At 40.2% G+C, this 19,355-nt stretch overlaps 2 protein-coding genes across 2 annotated transcripts in view; one reads left to right on the top strand and one right to left on the bottom strand.

Annotated features, from left to right (window-relative positions):
* Positions 1-2,216, bottom strand: part of ADAT2 (adenosine deaminase tRNA specific 2) — a 29,280-nt gene extending 27,064 nt beyond the window's left edge. Inside the window, exon 1 of the mRNA XM_046668756.1 lies at positions 1,979-2,216. Coding sequence (XP_046524712.1) covers positions 1,979-2,077 — 99 coding nt within the window. The 5' untranslated portion in view covers positions 2,078-2,216. The remainder of the gene's footprint in view (positions 1-1,978) is intronic.
* A 58-nt stretch (positions 2,217-2,274) lies between these two features.
* Positions 2,275-19,355, top strand: part of PEX3 (peroxisomal biogenesis factor 3) — a 32,602-nt gene continuing 15,521 nt past the window's right edge. The window contains exons 1-3 of the mRNA XM_046668755.1: positions 2,275-2,488; positions 9,883-10,014; positions 14,256-14,337. Coding sequence (XP_046524711.1) covers positions 2,416-2,488; positions 9,883-10,014; positions 14,256-14,337 — 287 coding nt within the window. The 5' untranslated portion in view covers positions 2,275-2,415. The remainder of the gene's footprint in view (positions 2,489-9,882; positions 10,015-14,255; positions 14,338-19,355) is intronic.

The raw sequence follows: 19,355 nt of genomic DNA, 5'->3' as shown, positions 1-19,355 counted from the left end.
GGGGAGATAAAGCAGAAAAAAAAAAAAAACATTGGCAACAGTTGTTAGCCCAGGTGCCAATCTTTAAAAAAAAAAAAAAGAAACTGTCTGGAGTTCAACCAGCTCATTTTATAGAGAAGAAAGTAAAACCCTAGAGGGATAAAGTGACTTGCCCAAGATCACACCAAAAGGTAGTAAATGGACTTAAGAGTTTAGCCCAGAAGTCTGGAGAATAGTGCAGAGGCAGGCATACAAAATATTCTAAGACATTAAGACCAAAAGACGCTTAACGGAAATAAATACCCAAAGTATAAAAGGATGGAAAGAAAACACAGTTCTGATTGACAAGGTGGAAAAACTCAGTGACTAAACGTAGCTGTTTTTGAAACCACTGAGTCTCCTAGGTAGCACCTTGAAAAATTTCACCTAAGCAAGCTCTATAGATAAATACTTCAAGGAGAGCTCCTGAAGCAAATGAAAACAAACCAAAGAGATCACAGATTCTGACTCCGCAGCTTTCAGACATCAACTGCCCTCCAACCTCTCACCCACAGGATACAGATGCAGCTCACTCTACGCTATTTTGGCTTTCGTGAGCCTTTATTATTTTATCATCCTCCCTATTTGCTAAGAAGCTGCCCAACAGATGATATTATTGAAACAATTTCAGGGAGGGAGAGTGAGACTTGGATATCACATGAAAACTCTGTCTTCAACTTGGAGAATTTAGTAATATAAAAGGACAAACAAATCATGTCACAAATTCTCAATCAATTTTTAATGCATATATGGACTTTTCTTTAAGTATCAGAAAGAAGGGTATGTATCATAAGTCTAACGGAAGAAATAAATTTCGAAGTGGGCTTAAAGAACGGATCATGAAATCAACTTAGTGGGTCATGACTAGCAGTTTTTTTCAAAATGCAATAAAAAAGAAACACCAGGAAAACTGTACGTAGGAAGGTTAAGTAAGTTCTATTCTGTGAAACTTGTCTCAATTATAGCTATGTGTGTGTTTACTGAGTTGAAATATAAAACAGATTTTTTTACTATGAGTCACTTTCAAAAAAGTATGAGAAACAAGTTTAAAAGAACATTATGCAAGTAACAGACACAACTGGATAGATGCTGTAATGCATCACGGCTTAGAGAAAAATATTGGGCTGTAATAGTGAATAAATGCAGGAGAAACAATATGAGAAGAGAATAGAGAATCCCAAAATCAGTTTCCGTGCTGGATCCCCAATGCCAGGCACAGCGCACTCAATAAAGATTTGTGGAGTGAATGAAGGCATAATTATGGAATTAATTAACTATGAGACCAGAGGCCACCAAGGATAGGAAGAATATAATCAAAAACACGTATGAAGGGGCCGGCCCATGGCCTAGTGGTTAAGTTCCACTTCAGCGACCTGGGGTTCGAGGGTTCGGATCCTGGGCGCGGACCTAGGCACCCTCATCCAGCCACACTGAGGCAGCATCCCACATAGAAGAACTAGAATGACCTATAAATAGGATGCACAACTATGTCCTGGGGCTTGGGGGAGAAAAGAAAAAAAAAAAAGAGGAAGAGTGGCAACACGTGTTAGCTCAGGGCCAATCTTGCTCATCAAAAAAACAAAAGGAAAAAACATGTATGAAGACGATTTCTTTGACAGCAGCTTTAGAGAAATGGAAAACCGAAGGGCATTTCATCTACGTATTTACGTGAGTGTGTAGACGGATTTACACACATACACACTCCAAACACACTGTTACAGCACATAGAAGCATGGGGAAAGCACGGATCGTGCACAAATCTGATTAGAGCCCCCTCAACCAGCAGTCCTGACGGCAGCGAAGGAAGGGGTAAAAGGACATGGACAGCAGGACGGACGGACGGACGGCGCCCCCGCACAGGGCGCCAGGCGCCGACGTGGAGCCGCAGGCCGCCGCCCAGGGCACACCGGGCCGAGGCCACAGAAGGCTCCCACCGCGGCACCCGCCTCCCGCTCCTCACCATCTGCATGGCCTCCTCCATCCACTTCTCGGTCTCCTCCGCCGACACGGAGCCCGAGCCGCGGCCGACCGGCGTGGACTCCTCGGCCGCCGCCTCCATGGCGCCCCGGGGCCCCGGCGGCGGGACGCTGGCACGGAACGTCGAGGCTGCGGGTCCAGTTTCCGGGGGAGCCGGACGGCGCGGCGCCGGGGAGCGAATTGCGGACGGACCCGGGCGCCGGCCCAGAGAGCGGCGCGGCGGCCGGAGGCGCCCGGCCCGCCCAGGCCACGCCCCTCGCGAGCGGTGACAGGCTCTGCGGAGAGTCGCGTTGGTGGCCTCCGGCGCGCGCCGAGCGGGACGACGGCTCTCGGACGGGGTCGCGGGCCAGGGGACGCGGAAGCGGCTTCCCGGGGACGCCCCGCGCCGGCGGCCCCCCCACCCCCGCCCCGGGCTCGAGGATGCTGCGGTCTACGTGGAATTTTCTGAAACGTCACAAGAAGAAATGCATCTTCCTCGGCGCGGTCCTCGGAGGTGGGTGGCGGTGTCCGTGGCGGGACTGCTTTCCGACCGGAGACCGGCGTCCGGCGTCCGGAGTCGTGGGGGGGCGCTCGGCCGTCGGCGTGAGCGCGCGGCGACCCCGGGCCTGCGCCCGTCGCCCCGACCGGGCTGCCGGGCTCTCGCCCCCCCCCCCCCCCCCGGCCCCGGCGCGTCCCCCCGGGCTCCGAGCCTCGCGTCGGGGCGGCCCGGTGCTGCGCGTACCGCCCGCTCGCAGCCGCCGCGGGGCGTGCAGTCCGTCGGGAGTCGTGAACACAGCGCGGGTGTGCTGAAGGGCTGGGAGCAACCCAGATCGGTCTCCGAGCGCTGCTTCTGTTCGTTCAGCGTGCAAGCTCAGCTGGAAGTCACGCAGGGAGAAAGCGCTCGCGGGATGCTGTGCCGGCGCCCTCCGCATCGTCGGGATCGGGACCGCGCCCGCCCGTGTGTCTTATCTGGGTTGCACACGCCGAGAGGAGGTTTAGAAACAGACGAGATAACCATCTTGGGAGCCTGTTCCTCCTGTGCCAGTCATGTCACAATATGCAGGGATTTGAAGGAGAGGAGAGAAAGCCTTGAGAGAGAGAGGAGAAGGAAATGTAGGAATGTTAAGACGGAATTTTTAGAATTTGAGTTTTTTTGAGAGAGGTTATCACTAACTACGTGCTTTGGTTACAGAAATACTTAAAAAACAAGAACAGAAGTTTCCCAAAGAATTTGGTTGCTTTTCTCTTACCGTTAGATTATATTCTTTCGCCCCTAAACAACTTGAAATTAGCAATACTCTTAGCATCAGGGATTTGATCTGTTGTTGTTGAAAGTCTGAAACAGGATTCTTGTTGATGAGGCGAAGAAAATCTTTTCCTTGTCTCCGAGGACTGTCACAGTCGATAGTGAGCAAATGTAAATTTTTATCACATTCTTTGAGAAATCCTTTATAGATAAAATGTATTTTCCAATATCCTCAATTGCTGATATTTAATATATATTTAAATTATGGTAAGACTACCGAGTTCATTTTATTTGTAGAACCTAAAGATATGTGTGTGATGGAAGAAGTATAAGTAAAATATTTTTGCCACTACTCCGTGAAGGAAAATAATCTCTCTTTAGGAATCTCAGAAAGAGTAGCATGAAGGGTCAGACTTACAGAACAACCTAATGGTAGATTACGCATAATCATAGGGGAAGTGAAAGAGTATAATACTTAAGAGATAGTTATAGACTTTTTTCAAAAAGCTATCGAGAGCTTTATAGTTACAAATTAAGAGGAATAAAAAAGAAAAAAGTTCAGAGGGACAGAAAAAGAAAATAATCCTAGTGTTTTAGAACAAAAAAGGAGGTCAGTCTAAAAAGGAAAGAGTAGATGACTGCAGTTGGCATTTGTTTGAGCTTCCTATTCTTCCTGCTTCAGGGGAAAGCCTAACATGTTAACAATTCAGTTAATCTCATGGAGGAAGCGTTTGTCGCCATGCCTGTAGTGTTGAAGGCAATGTGATTGGAACTACAGGATTTACAGAGATTTTTAACAGTAACAGCTGCCGTTTATAGGGTGCCCAGTGGGCACTGTGCTAAGATTTTCTATTCAGTGGAGAGGGCAACTAGGGTAGTTACTGTTATCCTCACTCAAAAATGTGGGAACTAGAGCCCTAAGAATTTAGGAAACTTGCCCAGAGTCTCAGAGCTAGTAACAAGGAAGCTAGAATTCAGACCTAGGTGTATTAGATGCCAACGCACGTTCTCTTTCCACACTTCACCGCTCTGCCTTCAAGAACTTCACGGTCCGATAGGGATGAGAAACAAGTGTTTTCGTCCATTCAGGCTGCTATAACAAAGTACCACAGACTGGGTGGCTTGTAAATGACGGGAAGTTATTTCTCATAGTTTTGGAGAGTGGAAGTCCAAGATCAGGGTGCCAGCATGGTTAGGTGAGGACCCACTTCCGGGTTGCAAACTTCTTGTTGTATCCTGACGTGGCAGAAGGGGCTAGGGAGCTCTGTGAAGTCCCTTTTATAAGAACACTAATCGCATTCATGAGGGCTCCACCTGCGTAATCTAATCGTCCCCCCAAAGACCCCACTTCCTAATACCATCCCATCGGGCATTAGGATTTCAACAGATGAATTTTGAGGGGACACAAACTTTCAGACCATAGCAACAAGTATACAAATAATTAAAATGCAAAACAATAAGAGAGTGGAAAAATGCTATCCAAATCAAACTGGCGGATAGCGTGTGCAGTCGTAGAACGTCAGGAAAGGACTAAATGGAAGAGGCATATTTTGACAGGCTTGAGAGCAAGGTAAGATATCAACATGCCTGCTCCGAGAAGTTAGGCCATTCGGTGGTGGGGAGACCTAAGTAAAAGCTTTGAGTTGCAGGCCTTCTTAAATAGGAATTTCCTGCATTTTGAATAAGCAACTCCTTTAGACCAGTTTGCACAATTTGACCAGTTTATGAAAAAACTAGAGCGGTGGTTCTCAAACCTTTTGGCCTGAGGTTTACTTTATACTTTTAAAAATTAAGGACTCGAAAGAGCTTTTTAAAATTCGTGTCAGTAGCTGCCATATTAGAAATTAAAACCAAGAAATTTTTAAAATATTAATTTAAAACTAACAGTAGTAAACCCATTGCATATTAACATACGTATTTTCCCAAAAAAAGTTGTGAGAAGAGTAGCATTGTTTTACATTTTTGCAAATCTCTTTGCTGTCTGGCTTAATTGAAGCAAGCTAGATTCTCATGTCTCTGGATGCTTTCAGTCAGTTGCGATGCCACATGTGTAGAATCCATGAGTGCTAGAATACTGCACTGTACAGTCGTGGGAGAATGAAAATGGAAAAGGCCGGGATCACTGTAGTGTTATTATGAAAATAGTTTAGACTCGCCGATCCCCTGAAAGAGTAGTAAATGCCTCCAGGAATACCCAAGCCACACTTTGAAAACCACTGCACTAGAGAAAGTGTTGCAGAACGGAGAACAACCAGATTCATATTTATTGCCTTACTGATATCTCAGAATCCCAGAGCACTGATTTATAATTTATATCTTAATCCCTGTGATTTTTGTCTTTTCCAGTTTTTCATTTAGTCATTCATTCACTCTTTCATTCAACAAGCATTTGCATGAGAGTCAGTGCCTACTGGGAGTACAAAGAAATAAGACCCAGTTCTTGACGTTGAGGAACTCACGGTGCCGTCCGAAGAGCAGAAATGGAAATAAACAGATGGAGGACAATGCTAGTGTTCTAGTGCCATAACAGAGCGGGGTGCTGTGGTGGCATTGAGGAGAGAAACCTGAAGGTGTCTGGCAAGCTTCACTCGAGAGTCCGCTGGGGTTAAGTTGCACAGCTAGCAAAGGAGAAGGGGGCACATATTTATATTTTTAAGAAGTATTATATGTTGTTTGAAATGCAAAAGGGACGTCCAGCAGACTCAGAGACATTGCTTTTGATGCATCAAAGCGTGTCTCACTGGCTAAGCACAGGAGAAACGGGGAGGGGCAAAAGATGAATTTGGGGGAGTAGCTGCATGCAAATAGTGAAGGGCCTTCCTCACTGTGCCATTCTTCAGAATTTGGATCAGTGCTTCCCAGACTTTAGTGCGGATAACAGTCACTTAAGGGGCTTAGTAAAAATGGAGAATCCTTTTTCCTAGATTCTGATTCTTTAGGTCCAGAGTGCAGGTCATTCGGTCATCCATTCATTAAGCAAATATTTCTTGAGCTCCCGTTTGTATCAATATCATGTATTAGGGATACAGCATCATACAAAACAAGACATTTGGGGATGTTTTCAAGGAACTTCCTTAAAGGCTACATCTTTGACAAGTACCGCCAAGTAATTCTGATGTAAGTGGAACAGGGAATGCACATTAAGAAATGGTGGCAGGGTGTGGAAGAATTCTGAACGCAGGAATGTCAGATTTAAGTTTCAGAAAATCACTTTGCACATAAAAGATGGATTAGAAAGATGTGAGACCAGAAACAAAAGAGGAAAGTTAGGAAGCTGTTAAACCAGTTCAAGGGCGGTCATATTCAGGGTCTGAGTGAAGACAATGGTAAAGGAGCCGGAGTACAGTGGCAAAATTTAGAAAATATTTCCGAAGTAGAATCAGAATAGCAGGATTTGGTGGTCTCTTGGTTTGGGAGTGATGTTAATAGATTATTTTCAAACTCTTATTGAAATTGTTAATCTAGTAAAATACTTGTATTGCAGAGATTTTCATCCAGGAAGAGAAGATTAAGAGATGGTTTTAAAAACCCAAATTTATTATGTGGAAAAACTGAAAATATTTTGCTTTACCCAGCAATGTTCTGAAAGGAAACCTCAAAACATTTTACGTTTATTTTTTGAAGTATTTAGTGAATGTTTTCATTATTCATAAATCAAGTCATAGCTACAGAAGAAACTTCACAGCTTTTGTAATTAATCATAATCACATCAACATAATCATATAAATCCCAAATAATCCCATAATGAAATTTTATGAATGGGGAAATTTAGACCAAAAGAGAAGACAGGACTTGCTTGAAGTTTCTTACTTAGGTGGTTCCACAGCCGTCTATATCTGCTGTCAGCCAGGCCAGAATTCAGGCAGCCAGTCAGGTGTATAGATGATCCTGAGCTCTGTATTTCAGCGAATGAATTCTCTGCCTTCATTCTCACTTTTCTAGAGAGACAAATCTGAAAAAATCAGAATTTATGAATTTGGGGACTGAGAGCCTGGGTAAATTGGACCTTGTGTAGGGACTTACTGCAGTGCTAACTCAAGAAAAATAGTGGATTGTGGGATTTTAGCCTAAGTCCATGTATCAGTTTGCTAGGGCTGCCATAACAAAGTAGTACAAACTGAGTGACTTAAACAACAGAAATTTATTGTCTCACAGTTCTAGAGGCTAGAAGTCCAAGGTCAGTGTGTTGGCGGGATTTGTTCTCCTGAGGGCTGAAAGAGAAGAATCTGTTCCAGGTCCCTCTCCTTGGCTTATAGATGGCCATCTCCTCCCTGTGCCTTTATGTCATCTTCCCTCTACACCTGTCTGTGTCCAGGTTTCCTCTTCTTATAAGAACACCAGTCACGATGGATTAGGGCCTACCCTGATGACCTCCTTTTAACCTGATTACATCTGTAAAGACCCTACATCCAAATAAGGTCACATTCTGAAGTACTGGGACTTCAACATATGAATTTTGGGGGCGACACAATTCAAGCCATCACAATTCATTTTCTTCTTTTACCTTTAGGTAGAATATACTACATTTATCAAACAAATATAGTAGCCTAAAATATTTTTATCAAACACTGTTGAGAATCTAATGAAAGCAATGGACCTTCTCCCCAGGAAAACACATATACCAGTCAAATTTACTATTCCAGGAAATTCTTAGCTATACAAAGAGCATCATTACATTTCATTTTGCATTGTTATTATTATTTGAGAAAAAGTGTTCATTTATACATAATCATTTTGTACATAACTTAGCAATCTGTTGTGCAAGTTAAATTCAGGCAATTCATTGAGAAGTAGTTGCTGTATGAGAGTTGCCTGTCGAAGGGCTGCTTTGTAAAACCTAAGCCAGTTTCTTCGTTTTGTTGGTTTTTTGACACTGTCACCAATTTATTGAGGATGCATTACAGGAAGCCACTTATGTGAACTTTTGTTCTGTAGGCATGATTATAATACACTTATTTGCATACAAACATAACAGCAATCATTCTTCTGCCTACTTATTTGTAGCACATACCCTTTTACTAAACCATTATTTTTAAGAATGTATAACTTGTTACCATACAATGCTTATATTAGTGAAATAATTCAGAATATGTGTTTGCTTTGCAGTTCCTAGAGGGCTGCCTCCTCCCCAACCTGTGACAGACAGACCAAATCCAATTATTTAGGTCATGCACAGCTCTTAGGTTCTTTTCGGTAGATACTGGAGGACACAGACAGTTGGAGGTAGGTGAGGCTTAGTTACTCCCCTACAACCTTGTTGCCAGGTTATAATGAAACAAATTCTGGCACCCATGAGAACATTTGTTAGCAAGCCTAGAGGAACAGTATCATAACTGGTTCAGTAAACCAGTTGACCCACATAACTGGTTCAGTAAACCCGTTGAACCACATAACTGGTTCAGTAAACCGGTTGAAGTGCCAGTGTCCTTTTTTGGTGCTACAACAGAACCGTGCTTGAAAGATTTACCTGAAGCAAATGCAACAGTGTTCTACCTGTAGGATTCTGCTGGCCTTTTGGTTAACTCCTTTGACTTAAGAATCCTCCGAACTAGCAGCTGAGGGAAGATTCAGAGCTAAGCTGTTCCTAAGAGTGAAGGACTTGCTAACATATATTCTTATTCAAATGAATAGTACTAAAATGTTTTAGCTAATCCAGTATCTTAAACACTGCTAATGAAAATCCATTTCTCATATTCATTATGCTAGATAAAAGTTAGCTGAAGTGCTTAAACCTTGGAGTATGGCTTTTGATCAAATGCTAACTGACTTTTAACTCGGAAGTGTTCACATTCCCAGATGGACAACTGACTACCCCTAGGGTATAGACCAAAACGTGCACAGGTATATCATAGTATCTATGCTGAAATGTGTCAAAGTGAATCACGGGCCATCTGATCCCACCTATATTTTTATACTGCAGTGTTAGAATTTACAAATTTTTGTAGCCTCTTCTCCCTTCCTTTTTCACTGAAGTTACTGGTTTCGGATGTCTACCTGACTACCTATCTTTCTTTTATTCTTCCTATTCAAATTTTTATCTTGTATTTTTAAGAAGTATTATATGTTGTTTGAAGAATATATGGAAAATATAGAGAAGCAAACAGAAGAAAAAAATCACCTGCTATCCCACTATTCAATAATAATCATTGTTTATTATATGTTAGAAGTTAAAACCCTTCTGTTTTTCTGTGTATCTACTTACATTAAAAAGCAAAACTTCCAGGATCTTATTTTATCATCTAACAATCTAACATGGATATTTCCTTGACTCATTAACTATTTAGCAGTGTAGTTTTTAATAGCTACATAAAATTCCATTGTCTGGATAAAAAGTAATTTGTTTAAACGTTCCGCGATGCTGCACATTGAGAGCCTCTCCAGTTCGCTGGGAGGGGCACGGGCAGGCTCTGTAGACTCAGTCCCTTTCTGTCCCCTCAGATCTGGTCCTTGTGTGCCCATCTGTCCTTGGCTGTTAAAATGCCCATCTCTTTTTCTGTCTCTTTAGGTCACAGTTCTTTAATTTAGGTTTTTAAAAGTTGTAATTTTTAGCTTGTCACTAATATAAACCTTCTATTTGGATAAAGTAGGTTAAAAATAACGTTTAGAATTTTTAATACTCTAACTGGATTAATACAATAGCTTGTTTTAAAAATTAATTTTAGGAGTATATATCCTGGGGAAATATGGGCAGAAGAAAATCAGAGAAATGCAAGAAAGGGAGGCTGCAGAATACATTGCCCAAGCACGACGACAATATCATTTTGAAAGTAACCAGAGGACTTGCAATATGACAGGTAAGGCAAAGAGAAATATTTATACCTGTATAAAGTTACTTGATGATTTGCATTAATTTACATACACACCTCAGGGCCAAAGTTAGAGGAAAAGACAAAGGAAGAATGATAAATCCATTAAGTATTTACATGATTTAACTGAAATACATCATTTAGTGTGGATTTTAAAAATCACTATAAAGCAATATACAATATAAATGCCTGTTCATTCATTTTATTTATTCATTAGGTAAATGCTGGGGTACCCAGCACTGGGGAAGCAGAGAGTAAACAATAAAAAGAAAAATCTCTGACATTCAGAGTTTATATGTTAATGAGAGAAAAAGATGATAAACAACAAATAAATAACTACAGACAGTGATGGTTCCTATAAATTATGAGAATAAAGCTGTGTGAGAGTGGGGCTAAGACAGGGCAGTCTGAGAGTCAGGCCTCTTTGAGGAGGGAGCACTGGAGGAGAAACCCAACGACACCATGGAGGGATCCAAGCACGATGCCCGTGCTGAGAACAAGCCTGGCACGTTCGAGAAACAGCAGCAAGGCCGTGTAACTGGGGCAGAATGAGCAGTGGGAGAGTGCTTGGAAGTACGGCTGTGGGGGTAGGCTAATCCCATGCGGCCTCATGTGTCATGGTGCAGAGTCATGAGTTGGTTTAAGTTACAATCGACTGCTAGCGGCCCCTAAGTCCAGCACCAGAGTACGCTCAGTCAACGTTAATTAATGGTAAACCTACTGGGAGGCTGCCAGAGCAGAATCAACTGCCCATATTTGAAGAGGACAAGGTGTTATAGTATAATTGACATAACTCCTTGAGAATTAGTTCTCAAATCCATGTCAAACCTGTTTTTCTTTTTTGTTGTTTAAAAAAGCTTAATCCTTTCTCTAACATTTCTTTCAAGAACAATTAATTTATACAGGTAGGTTCTCTTCAATTTTGAAAGTAAAATTTTTTTCAGAGTTGAAATGACTATTTTTAGTTCATTCTCATTTGACAGATAAAAAGGCTGAGATTAAGGTTAAGAGACACATCCAAAGTTACAGCTGGAGTATGATTTTTAATGCTTGAAATAATAACACTTCATTCTGTAAAGCAAATAGTGATCGTAAGGACTGTATGTAGCGACAGCTCGGATCAGGCCCCGTGAGTAACAGCCCAGGCTTGAGGGCGAGGCAGATCTGGGTCAGGTCCGGGTGTTGCCGGGGACATCTGTGTGTCTGGGCAAACCTGAACCTCATTCTCTCTTCTGTAAAATGGTCGTCATCACCCCACTTCATAAATGTTTTGTGACAATGTGATGAGGTAATGCATATAAAGTGCTTGGTACTTAGTCCTCAGTAAATGGTAACTTTGTAAAAATTACATAATTCTTTAAATTGATATTTAGCATTTAATGTGATGCTGCCAAAGATGTTTCAGTGAATTTTTAGAGACTAAGAACAGTCCATTTCTGGTTATTACTCACATTTTCAGAAAATAGAAAAAGGTGTCTGCTGGGGTCTCAAAATACGTCTCAGATTGACATGGACCCGTATGTCAGTTTGGGTGCTCTGGGAAGCAGATGCTAAGATGGGATTCACTGTGCAAGAGACTTACTGGTGGAAACATCTGTGAAGGCTCAAGGGGAAGGAGCAGCAGTAGGCAAGGAGAGTGCAGGTCTGGCCCTTGAATGGAAAAGGATAAGAAGGAAGCTTAGGTGAGAAGAGTCTCCAGCCACAGCACAGTTCCAAGGAAGTTTTGGCAGGCCAATGGGGAGTCCTCAAGCCAGAGTTCCCTGGTAGGGGAGTCCCACAGGCGTAGGCCTGTTTCGGTATCCACACTAAGCACTGTCATTGGCTGGGAGCAGTGCAGACACCGTAATGGATCCAGAGGGCTGGCAGCTAAGACTGCCAGTTAACTATGCGCCTCCCTGCAGAAGGTGTGGGTGGCACATTTCCATGACCATCACAACCCTCAGATGAATAAACAGCTGACTATAGGCAATTAAAAATAAAATATGGTCATCACTAGGAGCCGAAATACAGGTTCACTGAAAAACTTTCCAAACTAGCTTTCATGCATTGGTAATGGAGTTACAAATCATATGATTAAATTTCTATCCTTTTGAATAAGGTGTAACAGATGTACTAAAAAAATTTAGTACTTTTGGGTAAGTATAACGAGTTGTTTTTACCCAAGAAGTTGGTTCCAACTTGAAAGCATCTAATGGAATGCTTTTGTGTCCTGCCCATTGGCTTTATCTTCCTCGTGATTTTACTAAAGATTTGGGAGGAATGCTTATTAAATTTACACACGACACAATGCTTGGTCACATAGCTAACACCACAAATGAAGTTTCAGGATGCAAAATAGGCTTGTCCCATTTAAGTGCTAGACTGAGGTGAATGAATTGTCCTGCTTTAAAAGTCAGTTGTACAGACACAGAGTTATGCAGACTTGCTTGGATTTATGAGTAAGGATCGGGAATTCCAGCTAAGCATAAGCTTGTTTTGAACAAACAGTATGATGTGACTTACAGAAATACTAATTTAGACTACAGTAATAAAAGGTCTGTGGTTCCGATCAAAGGTGGTTGCGGCATGCTTTGTAGTAGTCGAAGTGTAGGTGCATGTCTGCCTCTCACATGTTAAGAAGATACAAACTAGAATGTGTCCGAAGAAGCCAAATAAGGGTAAGAAGAAGAGCTAACACTTACTGAGCGTTTCCATGTGTGAAGCACTGTTCTAAATGCTTTAGGTCTCAGGTAATCCTTACAACAATCCTAGAAGGTCGATCCAATGTTATCCTCAGTTTACAGATGAGGAAACTGAGGCACGGAGGAGGCACAGAGAGCTTCAATAATTTGCTCGGGGTTACACAGATTCATAGCTGGTGAAGGGTCATCTTGTGATTTGTGGTTGGACTGGGGATGTTTGTCAGGCAGACCAGGTGGCTAAAGAAAGACATGAATGCTGTATTCAAGTGGATACAGAAACATATTTGTTCAGTGTTAATACAGATGGTTAGAAGAGAACAGACTTGTCTTTGGTTGAGTAGGCTAAAGTGGGAAGTAAAAAGCTCTTCTCTCTCAGGAGAATAATTGAAGAGACTCCTCTCAGACCTTGTTGTTATATACACATCATCTTTAATTCCCTGCTTACTCTGTTTCTGAATGTGGGCCTCTAGCCTTGCTTTTTCTTGGTAAGGTACCGGACCGTGTTTGGGCTCGGTACACATGCCAAGTACACCAAGACATAAGCCACCTTTTCCGTTGGCTCTGAGCTGCTACTTTAGTTAATGGTCTAAATGACTGGTGATTTAATTGTACAGCTTGAGGAATATGCTGAAGCTGCATAATGCAGCGCTGAAGTAAATGTCTAGAGTAGGTTAAAAGTTGAATTTTCTGTGGAAAAAATAATATGGATTTTCTAATTAGTATGTCTCGCCTAGTCAAGAAGTAAAAATCATACATTAAAGTTTTCCCTTTTAGAGTGTGGCATTTATGATCTCTTGGTATTTTTTTCATTTTGTTTTCATTACTTATTTCGTGTTAGAAACTCATTTTAAGTTTATTCATGTGGATTTCTCCATTTCTTATACCATGCGTAGAGCCATAAATAAAGTAACTCCTATAATTACATGCAGTCTTTTTCCCCATAGGGTATTATCTCGTCTTTTAAGTTTCTCTTATTCTTGGCAGTTGCAGGCAGTAGCCACTGGCAAAACCAAAACTGCGGCTCAGCAGCTCTTAATTCCTAGCCTGATGCGCTTTCGTCTAGATTATAAAAAATGCTTCTCGCTTTGTAGTATTTAATAAACGTTTTTCTAAAATTAGCAATAAAATAGGAAGCAAAAAGTATGGCTAAAGATAAAAATGTTGTTTTTAATCATTTTATTATATCAGAAATAAACATTTATTGTAAAAAGAAATTGAGGAGTACAGAAGAGGAAAAAGAAGAATTGCCCATAATCCATACCCCAAAGACCACTGTTAACATCTGGGAATAATTCCTCCCATTCTTTCTTCTATGTGTACTTGTCTACATTGTTGTGATCATCGTATATGTATAATTTTGTTCACTTAACATAAGCAGATAAATGGTTTATTAGTATGTAATGTTTTTATTCTTAATAATCATAAGAATTTGAAAACTCTAGCCCTCACCTTCCCTCCCAACCTTTGCTAGCTCCTAAAACAGTGTGCGTGTCTCACTGAGGGCAGTCACGTCACTTGTGACCTTTTTGTTTTCTGTTGGTGTTACAGTGCTGTCCATGCTGCCGACACTGAGAGAGGCCTTAATGCAGCAACTCAATTCTGAGAGTCTCACAGCTCTGCTGAAGAACAGGTAAGTGCGAGCGACGTGTTTTCATTTATACGCCATGCTGAAGGTCCATGGAATGAGCTGAAAGACTTCAGACCTCCTCGCTTCCTTATTTTTCTTTGTAGTTAAAGCTTATAATATATAGGCTGATTTAGAAAAAATATTTACCAACTATTTCACTAAATTCATATTTTTTTATTTTATCCTTTTATTTATGCTACACCTTGAGCCACGAAGTATTTAGGTCAACAATACTTATATGTATTCTGGTTTTCATATAAACAGATCTTGTAGCAGGAATTGAATTGTTGAACGCTTATCGAAAGTGTTGCTGAACCGCGTGATGTGAAGCTGACTACGTTAGACACTGTGCTTCTTAAAGGGCCTGCAATGATAGGGAAAGCCTGTGAGCATCTGTCTTAGATAACGAGGCATATGAACTCACATCTTAGGTTGTTAACGCAGTGAAGTACAGATAGAGCAGGAGCAAACGGCAATGGTGATTTGCCTACAGTGACAGCTCACCGTGGACACAGCGCTCTGACATGGACGCCATGTCTGTCGGGTGCAGTGGGTGTTGAGGTATTGTAGTTTAGTATGATACTGTGTTCATTTGAAAAGACTTCCAGAAGGAAATGGCTTCTTAGCTGAATGAACAAGAAGGGGGGAAATGGTTTCACAAAATAAATTTTCATTACCGTGACCTTACCGAAATAGTCACTTTCCTTGTAATCACCCTCCAGTAGCCAGACGGAGGGAAGTGCTATTTCCGGGAGTCTCTCTCTGCCCATGCCAGTGGTAGATACCTAACATACATGAGCCCATTGAATTTTCACAGTCTCATTGTGAAGCAGATATTATCATCTCTGTTGCAGATAGGAATTTACCGCTAGGACAGGTTAAATAACAAGCTGGAAAATTTCTTTGACAGCATTTTCTACATTCAGAAAATACCTCCCAAAATAGCAATGGATTTGGAATTCTTTAAAATCTGATTAAACTATAGTGCTAGTGATAAGGGTTTTCCCCCCAAATTTCTTCACTCTTAAAAATTGACAGACTTTCGTCACTGCTTACAGATGTAAGGTTTAATTTATAAATTAGTTCATATAATTATATGAAAAGAAACATAGAAGTGGATTACTGTCAGTCAAGTAAATGCTTAGTTACCACCTGTATGTATATAAGTAGGGTATAAAGAAATATGTACATAAGTAGGAGATAAATAAAAGAAATAGATTTTAATTGCCTTCAGTTTTAGTCTTATTGGGGAGGCAGGACAGATGAAATAAGTGAATAGCACTTTGATAAAAGCAGTGTAATAACAGACCAGTAAACGTAGTGGCATTCTTTCTTGGTCACTCCGTTTCCTGCTAAGCCCTGTGTTCCCTCTCCTTTGGGGGATTCAAGATCATTAAGATAAAATCTCTTTCCTTTAAAGGCAAAGACTTTGTCATCCAAAGGAAAAAGTAGACGAAATAAATTATCATAATTCAAGACATATTACGTTTAGTCACTGGTGAAAAGTAATAGGAAAATGTGGGGGGAAAATGTGAGAGACTGAGAAGAAAGAGATTGATTTTGATGCATAATGCTGGACAGCTCTTTTCTGACTCAGTACACGGGAGAATTTCTTGAATTTCTCAGAGTTCACATGGAGCAACAGTTCTCCTCATTCACTGTTTCCTCTTTAAATATCTCAATGTTAGTTTTTCTTGCCTTTCTTTTGATTTGAAATTACTATTTGCAATTTTGGGGGAAAAATGTCCATCTGAAAAGTATTTGCATAGAGAGAGGCTTGAGCCTCTTTACTGTGTGATTAAATAAGGCCTCCGATCTTATGACTGCTTTTGTGTTAGTTTTCAGCCAGCTTTGGTCTCAGATAACCCTGTCAAGCAAGTTAATTTTCTCTTTAAACTAATTATGATAACTAATCAGAAATAAATAAAACTTGATAGTTTTATTTTGTCAGTTTCGTAATAGCAAATAAACATCGATCACTGTTTTCAGTGCTTGGTATTCTTACTGAAGAGTACTGGCAATGAAGTTTCAATGGTAAAGAATCTTAAACATCCTCCATCACAAGAGAGGCAGAACACTTTGAAAGGATGAATTTAATTCTTAAACAGATGTTTTAGTGACATTGAGTCCCATATTTAACTCGAGTTGATTTCCATCAGACAAATCATTTGAAAGGAATCTTTGCATAGAAAATACTTTTCTCTGTTCTTCTACATAGATTTAGAATTGGTGTCTTTAAAAAAATAATGTGAATTTTTTTCACTTTTTTGAAATTGTATACATTATGAATGATTACCGCAATCAAGCTAATTAACATATCCATCACCTCATGTAGTTACCATTTTTGTGTGTGTGGTGAGAACACTTAATACTTACTCTCTGAGCAAATTTCAAGTATACAATGCAGCGTTATTAACAGTACTGCTATGCTGTGCATTAGTCTCCAGAACTTCTTCATCTTATAACTTTAAATTTACATTTGCTTTCAAGGTCTAAATATGGAAATGTCAACATGAAGAAATGTCTTGCGTGGCTATAACTCTGTCCTTTCCCGCTAAAGTCACCCCAAATAAATATGTATCAAGACAAATACTCTAATTTCCATTCTGGACTACTGCTACTAAGTACTTCCTATATTGAAAAAAAATTTTTTTTTGCAAAGAAGATTGGCCCTTGGCTAACACCTGTCACTAATCTTCCTCTTTTTGCTTGAGGACAAGTGGCCCTGAGCTAACATCTGTGCCCATCTTTCTTTATTTTTTGTGTGTGGGTTGCCGCCACAGCATGGCTTGATGAGTGGTGTAGTCCACACCCGGGATCCGAACCCGTGAACTAGGTTTGCTAAAGTGGAGTACACTGCCCGACCAGGGCAGCCCCCCGTATTGAAGTTTTTAGAAACAACATTTTCCTATCTTTTTTCATTTAGATTTCTATAAAAAGCACTTCAAAATTGTTCTGGGGAAACATTCACAAGAAAATGTGATTTACTTGCCATAAAATACCTAAGCCTTGAATTTTGGTTGATTCCCAGTTTAATCGGAGTAAATATGACATTCCACAACAAGGCTTGAACAGTGGTTTATGATTGAGGGGCACCTTGTGGGCTTTACTCCATATGTCTTCTGAACCTGTGCCGTCTAGGAAACCTGAAGTTCGAGAATCTGTTCAGTGGCAAAGAAAGATAAGAAGTGAGTAATATACCACAATTGTAATGGTAACTCAACTTCTTGAAGTTAAATTTGCATCTGAATATAATAATATGGAATATGAGCTTGTATTTTAAATGTCTGTGTTTTTTAAATTTCTTTTTTCTAATAATTTATTTCATTGTATTTTACAAAAATATTGGTCCATGACAGATTGGAAATAGGAAAGAAAAAAAAACTTTTCCCTCCACATAGGTGGTTTGAAAAGCACTGAAATCCATCAACAGAGTACATCCACGCAATGGAGTACGTGCCATAGTTAGGGAAAAAGATAGCTATCATCTGTGTACTTCTATGGAATAATCTCCAGGATATATTGTTATATTTTTTTAAAAGGTGAAGAAAAGTGTGTATAGTTTGCTACCATTTATCTAAGGAGGCAGATATGAATATATATACATATCTGTTTATATAAAGCAAAACAGTGACAAGCTAAAGTATGTTTTTTTAATAGTCACCTATGAAAAAGGAAGAGAATAAGGGATGATAGGAACAGACTTCTTTGAATATTTGACTTTGGAATTTTACATATTTATAAAGCTATATTTAATGTTTAAAAACCAATGTCTAAAAATTGACGGTAAAATAAATCAAATTAACCTAAATGTGTATGTAGTTGGTGGTATAATCACAAAGACAGAAACTCTGCCAGACTCAGAAACTCAGGCCTTTAAAACAGAAATTTGATTGTATATTCTTAGTGGGATATATACTCTTAGAGTACACAGAATTGAAAAAACAAAACTTTAAACTCTTTCAGTGTTGCTAATGCTATTCTGAGACTGTTGTGCATAGAGTTAGGGATGAAGCACGTTAGTAATTAGGTTGGTTTCACTGATTTCTAGTGTAGACAAACGGAAATACAGATGTAAGATCAGTGAGATAAAATTAAAAACCCTGTGGTCCTAATTTTGAATTAGAAGTATCAATATGAATTCATGATGTATTTTATCTCTTTGAATACATGTCCATATAAATAAATAAATACATGCATACATATTTACTAGCTTAGTCTACTGAAAAGGCTTAGAAATAATGACCTACCTAGTAGCAATGAGTATCCTAATTAAAGGTTTCAGCCCCAGAATACCATGTCCCGCTACACGGAGCCAGGACTCTTGGAGAAATGGATGATTTCAGGTCTGCAGCAAGAATTGAAGAAGATGAACCCAGAACAGCTTTTCATGTCAGTAAGCAAGGAAGCTGTCAAAGGCTAATGGGGTCGTGTCAAAAGGACTCAGAAAGCAACCTGAATAGTCCCTTCAGTAGTCAAAGATGGGTAATGGATCATCAGTAAGAATAATATCAATAAGATACTGAACATCAATAAGAATAATAACTACACTGGGTCGAAACACATCGAATATATATTTAAATTCATGTGTTTGTAATGATACTTTAAAACAAAAAGTGCTTAATTATCTACCTTTGAAGGATTACAGGACCTACTTCATTATTTGTAAAATGGTAAATGAGAGAAAGAAATAGACATTTTTCCTGCTTTTCCTAGATGATTTTATAATACGTATATGTGTATGCTCTGAAGGAGGATAAAGACTGGAAGGATCTATACCAATGTACTAATGAAAATGGTTGTTATCATTGGTTACTGAAATTGCAGTTGGTTTTTACTGTATTTTGTGGGCTTTGTGTTCTGCAGGTATCCTGTAATAAAAGTTTTTTTTTTTTTTTTGAGGGAGATTAGCCCTGAGCTAACTACTGGCAATCCTCCTCTTTTTGCTGAGGAACACTGGCCCTGAGCTAACATCCGTGCCCATCTTCCTCTACTTTATATGTGGGACACCTGCCACAACA

Source organism: Equus quagga, chromosome 8 (genome assembly GCF_021613505.1).
Source record: "Equus quagga isolate Etosha38 chromosome 8, UCLA_HA_Equagga_1.0, whole genome shotgun sequence".
Classification (NCBI taxonomy): Eukaryota; Metazoa; Chordata; class Mammalia; order Perissodactyla; family Equidae; genus Equus; species Equus quagga.
Note: the sequence above shows the minus strand (reverse complement) of the source record. Positions and strands in the feature narration are given on the sequence as shown.